The sequence below is a fragment of the Neovison vison genome, chromosome 4, assembly GCF_020171115.1.
Source record: "Neovison vison isolate M4711 chromosome 4, ASM_NN_V1, whole genome shotgun sequence".
Classification (NCBI taxonomy): Eukaryota; Metazoa; Chordata; class Mammalia; order Carnivora; family Mustelidae; genus Neogale; species Neogale vison.
Window position 1 is genome coordinate 48,627,489 of NC_058094.1, and position 12,785 is coordinate 48,640,273.

General features: G+C 33.4%; 1 protein-coding gene across 1 annotated transcript in view; it reads right to left on the minus strand.

Annotated features, from left to right (window-relative positions):
• Positions 1-12,469, minus strand: part of CNBD1 (cyclic nucleotide binding domain containing 1) — a 373,802-nt gene extending 361,333 nt beyond the window's left edge. The window contains exon 1 of the mRNA XM_044246969.1: positions 12,382-12,469. Coding sequence (XP_044102904.1) covers positions 12,382-12,469 — 88 coding nt within the window. The remainder of the gene's footprint in view (positions 1-12,381) is intronic.
• Between the last annotated feature and the right edge of the window lie 316 nt (positions 12,470-12,785).

Below are 12,785 nucleotides of genomic sequence, written 5' to 3' on the forward strand. Positions count from 1 at the left end.
TCAAACAATAACCACCATTCAATAATCTGGGTACAAAGGCAAAACAAACCCTAAGGGAAGGTGTGAAGAATAATGAGAAACAATTAATTTTCCAAATAAAAGTCAAATAATACGCATCAGAAGAAACAGTGGAAGTGGGAAGAAAGCTCTCACCATTACACACACACACACACACACACACTTCTTATAAAAGAAAAACAAAGAGCTACATGACATTAAATATAGGTAAGACAATAGATATTACAAACAGGCTAAATTCAGGAAAAAGAGAAAGATAACATTATGACAAAATTTATGTTAGAAATAGCAAAAATGACAATATTTAATATAATCAGAACATAAAGGCTAACACATTCAAATAGAGAAAAGAAAAAGAGAAAATAATAAATGAAACTGATATTACATATGAAAACTTTTCCTGAATAAGAAACAGAAATAACGGTATAGGGGAAAAGTGCTCAAACACATGAGAACACTTTTCTCATACAAAGATTTGAATATGAAGAATTTAATACCATGATCCAGAAAGGGAAAGAGAAGGCATAATACATAATTTACAAAGAGACCAGATATTCTGGAGTGGGTGAATAAGTAAATGTTACTATGTTTTGAAGAAAAACAATTATTTTATTAGCACCCAGCCAAAACTCAGTGTGGTCTTAGTCTTCTCTATAGAAAAGTCTTGGCAAATAGTAAGACAAATGGGGGTGGAGGGATATATCATGAGTTTTATTCTCCAATAACTATAAAGGTAATAAACAAATATAAGACCTCAGAGAATATAAAGTACCATAAAATCTCTTTGAAAAATACAATTTGATAAACATACAATTGAAGGTTAAATAGTACGGACACCATATAGTAAAGGGTAGGTAAATTCTGTAAGCCTTAACACAAATAATAAATTCTTCATAGATGCTAATAAAAAGGGTATAAATAGTAATGAGTAACAACTTGGAAGTTTCAGCAGAGAAGTGAAAGCATAAAATATATGTTTATATTCACATAGTAAATAATTCACATAGTAAATAATTAATATTTAAAGTTTAAAGAATATTTTAAAAAAATGGGACCTTAATAATAATATTTGAAGGTATGAATGCAACTAGTCAAAGACTTAGACAATAATATTCTTACTAGTCAAAGCATGCTGTGAAGAGGGAAATTTTTCTCATTTTATATGAGGTTGTGAATGTTCATTGTCTAAAGTTGATAACTCAAGAAGTACACGTTTAGGTATGGAATCTATTAAATATTTTTGTGTCCCAAATTGTATGGCCTTAAAATTCATAAAGCAAAAATTTCAGGAATAAATGGAGACAGGATAACCTCCACAGTAACCTTCTTTCCTTCTTACCTACAAAACAAGTTATTAAATCACTGGGGATAGAAATATAAATTATATAATTAACAAGCTATATTAAACATATATCAAATTTATTCTTAAAGAGTATATCACACCTGAAACTATAAAATATCAAGCAGGTAAAAATAGTGAATATTTTCATGAACCTAAGGAATATAATTAGTTTTTCTCTATAGAAAATTTATTCCCCAAAATATTTATATTACTAGAAAAGAGAGAAAAATAAAACAAAAAGAATTAAGCATTTTGAATCAAAAACTTAGGAAAAGAAAGTTAAAACAAGAGAAATTCAAGGGAGAAAAGAGAAAATCAAAAATTAATGGGCTTATAAAGCAGGAAAAACTGTAGAAAAGTAAACTCAAGAGAGCTGGTTCTAGGGCTCAGAGGGGGAAAGCACAAGATGAGCCTAAAAAATCTTACTGTGCTAGAAAGCAAGGAAATGGCTACACCAATATAAAGGTATTTCCAGTGTTCAGACTGAACAATCTGGGCATCAAAATATATAATGATAACTCATTAAAATGCTTGGAATATGGTGGGTGGGTTAGTTAAGTGTATGCCTTCAGCTCAGGTCATGATCCTGGAGTCCTGGGATCAAGCCCCATGTCAGGCTCCCTGCTCAGCAGGGAGTCTGCTTCACCTCTATCTCTTCCCTGCTTGTGCTCTCTCTCTCAAATAAATAAATAAAATCTTTAAAACCCTATGAACAAATTAGGAAATCATAATTTTACATTTATTTATTTAATATTTTATGAAAATTTAATATTTCTATACTTTCAAAATACCTCTTCACAAAATACTTAATTACAAAAGGGAAAGGTAAATTCACTGCAGAGAGTTCTCCACATAATCACCTTAATCAACTGATTAATGAGATCACATATCACCTGATAAGATGGAAAAAGAACCTAGAATCACTTCTATGACAGTTCTGCCAAAGATATGCTAATCATGAGGAAAGATCAGAGAAACCAAGTTGAAGTATATTTTCCTAAATACCTTGTTTATAATCTCCCAGCATTAAGGTCATGACAGGCAAGGAAAATGGAGAAACTTACTTCAGTCTAGATAAGAAAATGAAATGCAACACGAGATTTTGAATTGGATTTTTTTACTATAAAAATCATTATCAGAACAATTGGCTAAATTCAGATAGGAGGAGTCTAGGAATTAGATTACAGTAACTGTATCTATGTTAATTTTTTTATTTTGATGGATGTGTTCTCATTATGTGATAAGAGTATTTCCTTGTTTTTAAGAAATACATACTAAAATATTTAAGGAAAATGGAGTATCAAATGGCTCTGAAAAAATAAGTTTCTTTACATTAAACTTACAAGATTTCTGTAAGATTGTAGTTTCAAGCTTTTTAAAATTTATTTTTAAAAATTTAGTATCTATGACTTCTATAGTTAGAAAATATGAGAAAAAGTTATCATTCATAATAATAAGAAAAAAGATAATATGCCCAAAAATAAATTTTACTGTGGCATAAAAGGACATGTGCAAAAATTGGAAATAGGAAGGCTGAATATTACAAAAGTACAAGTTCTTGAGTGGGAATATTCAGTATCATAAAGACATCAATTTTCCATAAATGAATCTTTTAAGTTTAACACATTTCCAACTAACACACCCACATTTATTTATTTTAAAAAGCCTAGTTATTTCTAAAGGTCATACGGAAACATAAACTTAGAAAAAAGGCCTGAAAAAGTCTTTTAAAAAAGAGTAATCAGTAAAGGTTAATCTTACCAGATACTGAAATACAACATAATGCTTCAAAAATTATAACAATTCAACACAAATGCATAAACAGAAAAGAGATAAGTGAAAAAGTAAATCATAGTTTCCAAAAATAGATCCAGAATGCATATGAAAATTTAGCATTCAATAAAAACTGGCATTTCGAATTAGTAGGAAAAAGATAGATTACTCAACAAATAGTGTTAGAACAGTTGACTGGTCATTTGGAAAAAATATTAAGTTGCAGCCATACATCACTATTCTAAAGTAAATTATTCAAAAATAAATTCCAGATGCACCAAATATTTAATAAGCTTAATATTAAAAATAAAACTATATAATAAAAGAAAACATGGAAGAATTATTTTTAAATCTTCGTATGTAGAATGGCATTCTAAGCAAGAATTAATAACATAGGACAAAAACTACACAATCTAAAATATATGACATAAAAATCATAAACATGAAAAAAATGCAAACTGAGAAAAATTCCTATAAAGTATATGCCGAAGGGCTAATTTCTTTTATACATGAAGATTTCTTTCAAATAAAGGGAAAAATAAAATTCAATGGGTGGGCAAGTGTCATATAAATAGGCTGTTCTCATAAATACACATGACCACAAATATATGAGAAGATTCTAATCCTCCTTCTTAAAGAAATACAAACTTACAGAGCAATTAAAACTATTTCCAACCAATTTAGTAGCAAAATGTTTGTTTTATAATGCATGATATTAGTATAAATATTGTAAAATAGAAACCTGCATATACTGATGGTGAGAGTAGAAATCAGCGCAACCCCTTTGGAAGACAATTTGTAAATAGTTATCAAAATTTAAAATGCACATATCCTTTGGCCTAGCAGTTCTGTTAATACACTTGCTTAGCAAAAAAAAGAACATAGTTCAAAATGTTTATTTGATTTTAACATCAAAACTGACTAGAAACAAATTCCCACTAAATTAGTAAGGATCCAGCTATCAGGATACTGAAACCACACCAGTAATTTCAATGGAAAAAAAAAGGATACAAAGAAGTGTTAGTCAGGTATTAGAGAACTGGAGACACAAAAAGGGAGCAGCAAATATGCAGAAGGCGTCTACCACCACTATTTATGCTGATGAAGCCGAGGAAAGAGGTTGAATTACTAAAACTTAGAAGTGGAGAGCAGTGGTCCTAAAGAAGCTGAGATTCGGACCTCTGAGGACAGAGCACCAGCAGCTGGAGTTGAATTGTTGAGGGGGTACAATGAAGCTATTTCTGGGAACACTGGGAAAACTGCAAATGAAATTAACTGCTGCTGCTGGAACGAACAGCCACTGCTTGGATGAAAAAGACACTGCTGAAGGAAGCAAACTACACAAGGAAGCAAACCAGAAATAGAAAACAAAAGTATAAACACTTTTTTTTATCTTTGCTCCTGCCTTCCAATCTCCCTCTAACACCTGTTATCGACAGATCCTAATGGGAAGCCAGCTGGATTTCTGGGAAAAACTGGTTTGCTGAGCCCCAGCCTCAGCATCTTAAAGCAGAATATATAGTGAGATGCCTAAATTATAACCATTACTGCTATTTCTGCTTCTGTACCTTCGCTTGCTAACCCATGAGGAGATGGAAAAATACCGGCAGACTTTCTATGGACACTCTGTAACCACACATCCCCCACCCAGAACTGAACCTGACAGAAGGCTTCTCCCGGACCCTCCCCCCGCACCCCGACCCAGCTCTGGGCCGAGAGATAACAGCCATCTGACGCCAGAGTAACCCCACCCGGAGACTGCTCCTGGACCCCCCCATCCGGCCCTGGGCTGAGAGATAACAACCATCTGGCGCCCCGCGGCATGACAGGAAGACCCGGGTCAATCCTGAGGTGACACATACCCTAGCGGTGCCAACTCAGCAGTTTGAAGAATGACAGCACTTGGACCTAACCAATAATCTGTTCCCAGCCTTTTCCCGCTCTGTAGCGCGCCAGTCATATTATAGAGTTCCTTTTTGATTTTCCCGCGGTATGTGGCGATTTGTTACAAGATACTATGATGTATGCTAAGTCCCTGCCTCCCCAAAAATAGTGTATAAAAAGTGTTGTGATCCTGAGCTCGGGACCTCTTAGCGTCTTTGGCAATGAGTGTGCGGAGGTCCGGGTTCGAACTCGTAATAAACGACCCTTGCTGTTTGGCTCTAACTCTGGACTCTGGTGGTCGTCTTTGGGGGGTCTCAAAATTTGGGCACAACAATAGAAGGGTGGGTTTTAACGTGAGTCACCATAGATTAAATAGCACATCCATTAGTATATGTTCAAACAATGAAATATAATATAATATAATATTCATCAAAAATGAATAAGGTACATATCTACATATGGGTATGAAAAGGCCTTCATAAAACATATTATTAAGTGAAAAATAAAGGTACAATATAGAGTAATAAAAATGCCCTACCATATGTATTGAAAATATAAAATATATTTTCATATCAAAAATATACACACATTTGTGCATATATATTTACATACCTGAATATGCATGAAAAAGTTCAAGAAAAAATGTTTTTTCATGATAGTTATTTCTGAGGGTAAGTGGTCATCTGAATGTTGCTTTGAACTTAGAAAGCCCTCCTGTCCCCCTGAGCAGCACTGCAGATGGGTTTAAAGAACATCAAAGAGTTTTAGCTATAGTGGAGAGTTCTACCAACGGAACTGTAAAGTCTAGAACATGAGAGACAGATTTTAGCCAAAGCATGCAAATTTTAAACGCCAGATTGAAGAAAATGGATTGTAATCTAAGTTTTGGAAGACAGTAAAACCTTGACAGCTTTCGAGTGGACAGTCAACATGATCAAATTCCCTTGTAAATCGTCATATTTAAAAAAAAAAAAAAAAAAGGAATCTGGTCCATAATATACGTTGTAAAGGAAGTCCAGAGATCAGTTCAGTCAAAGGTAACGGATATCCAGTCCAGGTGGCTGAAGGAACAGAGGACTAATGCAAAAGGTTTTCTGAGATAGACTGCTTAGAACAGAGCAATAGCCTGAAATAAGAGGTGTGACCTAGTGTGACTCCTAGTGGAGAGATCTTATTTGCAATGCATGCAGCTTACTGCAGGGTTTTTCCTATCTGAACACCCAGAAATGATTTGAGCTCAAGTTTAAGTAGCCATTACTTAACTTCTAAAGGTCACTCGAGATTTTCTGACAAAAAAGTGCAAGTACATTGAAATAGTTATGAGTAGTAAAGAAAAAAATAATAAATGCTTGTTTTTTTTTTTCAATAAAACATTCCTCTTTTCTACTTTCGGATTTTTAAAAAAGTGACCTTTACAATGAAAAATAAAGTTGAGAAAATAATTTTCTGATACTTCTTTCCCAAAATAATCAAGTGGCATTTTCCACAGGGACTATTATTGATTATATAAACACAGAGACAAACCCCTTTTCCATCTTTTATTCCTTCTTGGAACATCCATTCTCATCTTTTACCTCTGTTTTTCAACCTTGTTTTCTTGTATGGTACACAAGTCTGTCTCTCTCCTCCACTGACAGGCTACCCTTTTTCTTACTTGCACTCCTAGGAATTGAATGGTTTAAAACTGTAAAATGGAGCAATGGTTACTTTTCTAAATAAATATAGATCTTGAAAATCCTTTCATCTTTAGCTACTAAAAAAATGAAAGTCTCTCAAATTACAGGAAATGTCCTTGAAGTGTTAGGAATGATGACACAGTTTTTTCAGGTTTTCTGTTAATGTACATCATTAAAAAAAAAAAAAAGGCAAGGAAAACATTCCTTTAGGAGTACTATCTTGCTTCTAAATTCCTTGAACTTATCTTTGGTCTTCTCTTGAATGCCATTTTTTTCCTTCTATGTTTTCCTATGTTGGAAAAAGCAAGATGTACTTACAAATATCTTGGGAACCTGAAACACTTTTTTGTTATTGGAACAAACACAAATAAACAAACAAACAAAAAAACCCCTTTTGTTAAAGTCAGAAATTCTTTCTCCCAGATAAACCAGTAGTTAAAATGTAAAGTGTATATTTCAACTTATCCTTTTCAGAAGGATAAGCCTATTAAGCATGAAAAAAATAGCATAGCTTATCAACCCAAACAAAGGTAGCCAACTAGAACAAACTCCTAATGATAAGTGTGGGAGGCGTTTTCTCCAGTTATAAGCTAAAGGATAGCTCCCAGCCTTCTATTTAAAAAAAAAAAAAAAATTAGATATTTTTCTTCCCTTTGTCTCTTCAGAATATCAGCTTCTAATAATAACAGGTCATGTGAGTATCTAGACCCAGATGCTATTTCACCCAGGTGGTAAAACTACTGTAGATTTTGCTAACTGTAAGGTTTTATAACAATTCTCATTCAGAATAAAAAGTGGCATGACTTTTTGCTTTTGAGAACAACCAACTCCTTCTGGGTTAGCAAGCTCTGAACAATCCTGAGACACAATCAAAAAGACTATAGAAGAAGACTGGAGAGTTTTAAGGAAAAAAACTGTATAAGGGATTCAAGCTTCACTACTGGGAGTGCCAGTGAATCTGGATTTCAAAGTTAATGAGAGAATATTAGAGGGGTGTTTAAAGATGCATTTTATGTTCTCTTCCTTAAATTAAGAGTGTCTCAATGGTCAAAATGGCAAAATGCAACAAATGCATTTATATCATTCAACTTGTAAAATGTGGAGGGGATTTCAGGGTGCTGGGTAGGAGAAAACTATACTGCTACTGACTGGTGTTTTTTGAGAAAATTCTTATGAATGATACTTTGAAAATTCTCTACCACTTGACAACTGCGTAAACCTTGGTATGAAACCCAAGCCTCACTACCCTTAACTGTAAAATGGACCATATGTTAATTTTGTATCACTGGGGAAACAAATTACTATAAATGTATCAGCTTAAAACACAAATGTATGATCTTACAGCTCTGAAAGTCCGAAGTCTGAAACAAATCTCACTATGCTGAAACCAAGTTGTCAGCAGGGCTGCATTTCTGCTGGAAGCTCCAGGAGAGACTATTTCTTTGCCTTGTCCTGCCTGTAGAGGCTGCCCTAATTCTGTGGCCCATGTCTCCCTTCCATCTTCAAAGTCAAAATGGCCAGTTGAGCCTTTTTCACTCTGAATCTCACTGACTGTAAGTCATGTGCCTCTCTCTCCCCTTTATAAAGGACCCTTTGATTACAGTGGGCCCACTACAAAATCCAGAATCTTCTCCTGTTTCAAGGTCAGTTGATGAGCAGCCTTAATTCCATCCACAACCTTAGTTTCTCTAGCCATTTAGCATAGTTTATTCATAGGTTCTGAGGATTAGGATATGCATATCATTGGAGACCATTATTTTGCTTACTACAGACCTCATAAGTATCTTGTGAGAAATAAATTTAACAATAAAACATGAATAATGCTTACACACCGCCTATAAAAAGCCCTCAAATATTCACATACAAAATTTATAGATAGGGAAGACACTAAAGATAACCTAACTAACCTCACCCAAAACAAGCAACGATATATATAATTGCTGGATTTTTTTCCAGGTTAATGAGAAATAATTGACATATATCACTGTATAAGTTTAAGGTGTATAGCATATTGTTTGATTTACATATACTGTGAAATGATTATAATAGGTATGGCTAACATCCATTATCTCATGTAGATATAAAAAGAAAATTTAAAAAATCATCCTTGTGATGAGAACTCTTATGATCTACTCTCTTAACAACTTCTCTATCATATAGCAGTGTTAACTATAGCCATCATATAATACATTGTATCCTTAGTGTGTATTTATCTTACAACTGGAAGTTTGTACCTTTTGATGACGTATCTCCAATTTCTCTTACTCCCACTCCACCCCCCACCTCTGGTAACCACAAATCTAATCTCTTTTTTTAAGATTCTACATGTAAGTGAGATCATAAAATAATTGTCTTTGTCTCACTTATTTCATTCAGCATAATGCCTTCAGGGTTCATCCATTTGTTGCAAATGGATTTTTTTTTTTAATGGCTGAATGATACTCAGTTGTGTATACATACCACAACTTCTTTATCCATTCATGCATCAATGAACACTTAGGTGTTTCCATGCACTGCCTATTATAAATAATGTTTCTATGAACATAAGGATGCAACTTTTTGAGCTAATGTTTTCATTACCTTTGGAAAATCCAAAAGTGAAATTGCTGGATCATATGATAGTTCTATACTCCATACTGTTTTCCATAGTAGCTATACCAATTTACAATCCTACCAAGAGTGCACATGGGTTCCCTTTTCTCCACATCCATACCAGCATTTGTTATCTCTTGTCTTTTTGATAATGACCATTCTAAAATGTTATATTGTAGTTTCACTTTGCCTTTCCCTTATGACTAGGGATTATGAGCATCTTTCCAAGTATCTGTTAGCCTTTTGTATATATTCTGTAAAGAAATGTCTAATTAGATTCTTTGCCCATTTGGGGGCATTTCTGAATTTTTGAATTATTTTTTTGAATTATTTTGAATTATTAATTTTTTGCTACTGAGTTGCATGAGTTCTTTATATATTTTAAATATTAATCCCTTATCAGATATATAGTTTGCAAATATCTTTTACCATTGTGTAGGTTGTCTTTTCACTTTGTTGGTGGTTTCTTTTGCAATGTAGAACCTTTTTAATTTGACATAGTCTCACTTTTTTTAAATTTTATTTTAAATTTTAGGTGTCATATCTAATATCTAAATTTTAGGTGTCATATCTAATAAAGCATTACCAAAATCCATGCCAAGAGCTCTTCTAGGAGCTTTATGGTTTCAGGTCTTATATTTCAGTCTTTAATACATTTTGAGTTAATATCTGTGAATGTTAGATAATGGCCAAGTTTTATTCTCTTATTTTTGAATATCCAGTTTTCCCAGCATGATTTACTGAAGAGACTGTCTTCTTAATTGGGTATTCTTGGCTGCATTGTCAAATTCTAGTTGACTGTTTGTGCTTAGGTTTACTTCTGAACTCTCAGTTCTGTTCAATTGGTCTATTTGTTTTCATACCGGCACTAACTGTCTTAATGACTATAGCCTTGTAGTATAATTTAAAATCAGGAAGTGTGATGCCTTCTGCTTTGTTCTTCTCTCTCAAAATATTTTTGGCTGTTTGGAGTCTTGTGGTTCCATATAAATTTTAGGAATGTTTTTTCTATTTCTGTAACAAATGCCACTGGAATCTTAATAGGGATTACATCAAATCTACAGAACTATTTTGATATTTTAACAATATTATTTTTTCCATTCCATAAACACAAGATAACTTTCCATTTATTTATGTCTTCTTTGATTTCTTTTATCAATATCTTGTGATTTTCAGAGGTGATCTTTCACTGCCTTGTTTAAATTTATTCCTAAGTATTTTATTGCTTTTGATGCTATTTAAATGAGATTGATTTCTTTCTTTCTCAGAAAATTCATTGTTAATGTATAGAAATACCAATTTTTATATGTTAATTTTGTATCCTGCAACTTTACTGAATTCCTTGATTAGTTCTAACAGTTTTTTGGTTGAGTCTTTGAGGGTTTTCTATATATAAAATCATGTCATCTGCAAATGGAGACAATTTTAGCTGAATTTTTTTAAGGTCCTTAACTGAACCTTCCTATTTATGCCCATTGCATTTTGAATCATTCCCATTTATATCTTCTTTATAATTCAGATTCAGTCATATTATCGATTGAAAGCATCCTCACATGTGCTTTCATGAGATCATTGTTTCAGCAGAGACAGAGTTTGCTAAGGGAAATTGTCAATTTGCTAGAGTTAGCACAAAGACACAATTACTAAGCAAGCAGGACACGTCTCCAAAGAGAAGTCACAGACATACAACATCAAGTAAGAACCTCTAAAGGCAAAACTGGGAACTCCACTGTTTTCCATTATACTCTATTCTGTTCTGAGATCTGAATTTTTGCCGATTTTTCATCTTTTTATCACTTCATACAAATTAAGTGTCCTTGGGAGACACTAGAGAGGGTGGCATATATTTCATCCCATTGATTATAAATTAATTTGATCTTTTAACTCCCAGCTACTGTGCTTCCTAGGCTGCTACAGAAATTGTCTTAGGGTGACTTTTTTTTCTTTTGCACAAATAAAACCTGTCCAGTAGAAGCTGCAGGTTTTGGCAAAATTACATTTAATATTTATTTCAATTCACCTAGAAAAACAAAACTTTGACTACATTCAAGAATTTTTTCACAGTAATAATAAAAACATAAAATTAGCATATATAAGAATTAGTTTGATTTAACATAAGGACTTTGTCTAAAACTGTTCAAGACATAAGTATACCCCTTCAAAAAGATATAACCTGCTGCCTCTGGCACCCTTTCCCCTGGGAACTGTGATCATTAATTTAAAAAATTTGAAAGAGTTAACGATCATAGGAAGATAAAAGAAGAGACAGGTTAGCTTTTCCAAATCAAACAACAAATTACCCAAAAAATATTTAAAACACAAAGTAAATGTTTTATTGAAGTTGAAAAAATCAAGATTATTATCTTTGTTACTCAGAAGACTTTTTAAAATCTCAAATATCACTGGACTCTTCCATATTATTAGTATATTGGTGATCAAATAATAGATCTGTAAATTTGACAGTTATGACAAGAAGTCTTGAGGAAAAATGTTCCAGGTATAGACTGACTATATAAAAGTATGAAAATACTGTCAATTGTATAAACTTCAAAATATTTGACTCTGTAATTCCTATGATATTATAAATCAAATACTACAAAATAAAAATAAAATGGAATAGGAATAAATTTCAGAGAAAGAGTAACAGGCATTATCTCCCCCTTTTCTGTCCTTGAAAATTTAAATGAGAATTCTCCTGGTGAAAATTAAGTATTAATTAGCTCACAAAGGGCAGGGCAGTAAGACTAACTGGGTAGACACTAGAAGACCTCCCAGAAACAAGGGGTTTGATCAATCCTGAGCCATAGGATCTTTATAAGCCTTTGCTTCCTTTTCTCTTTAAAAGTATTTCTTACTTGAAGTTTTAAAAGTTCATAAAGATCCTCACTTTACAAAGTAAAATATTTGAAATCCAGAGAATTGAAACGATGTCAGGGGGACAAAGCAGGATTTGCCCATCTATGTTTCTTCCATCTCACTACTCTATCAAAAGGATTCCCCCTCCTCTCTCTACCAACTCACAAGGGCCCTGTTTCTTACATCTGGGGTAAATACCACTGAAAACAATGACAAACCCTTGACATAATCCTCACTCACTTGGTAAACTGCGGAGCTGGGGAGGAGGCACATTGTTTACAGCTATCATGTGAGACAAAATAGCTGCTGGATGGGAAGACAAAGGCATCTTGATGGTTCAAAGGCAGCTGATCAAAGGCTACTTGAGAGGCAAATGAATGATCCCTCTTTGCCTTGAGGCATCATAAAGCAGAACCCTCAAGGTACTCCTTGATAGGCTGAGTACTACGGAACCTTCATATTCACAGTTCTTGTAGAGTGCACAGCATTTCCAAGAGTTAAATATAGACCAGGAAAAGCTATATCTTAGTCCTAATCCAGTGGAATTTATGAAGGGGGTTTTACTACCTATAGAGAGTATTAAGAATGAAGAAGGAAATTCCACAGGGCAGATAGAGCAGATTCAATAGCTCACAAGTCCAGAT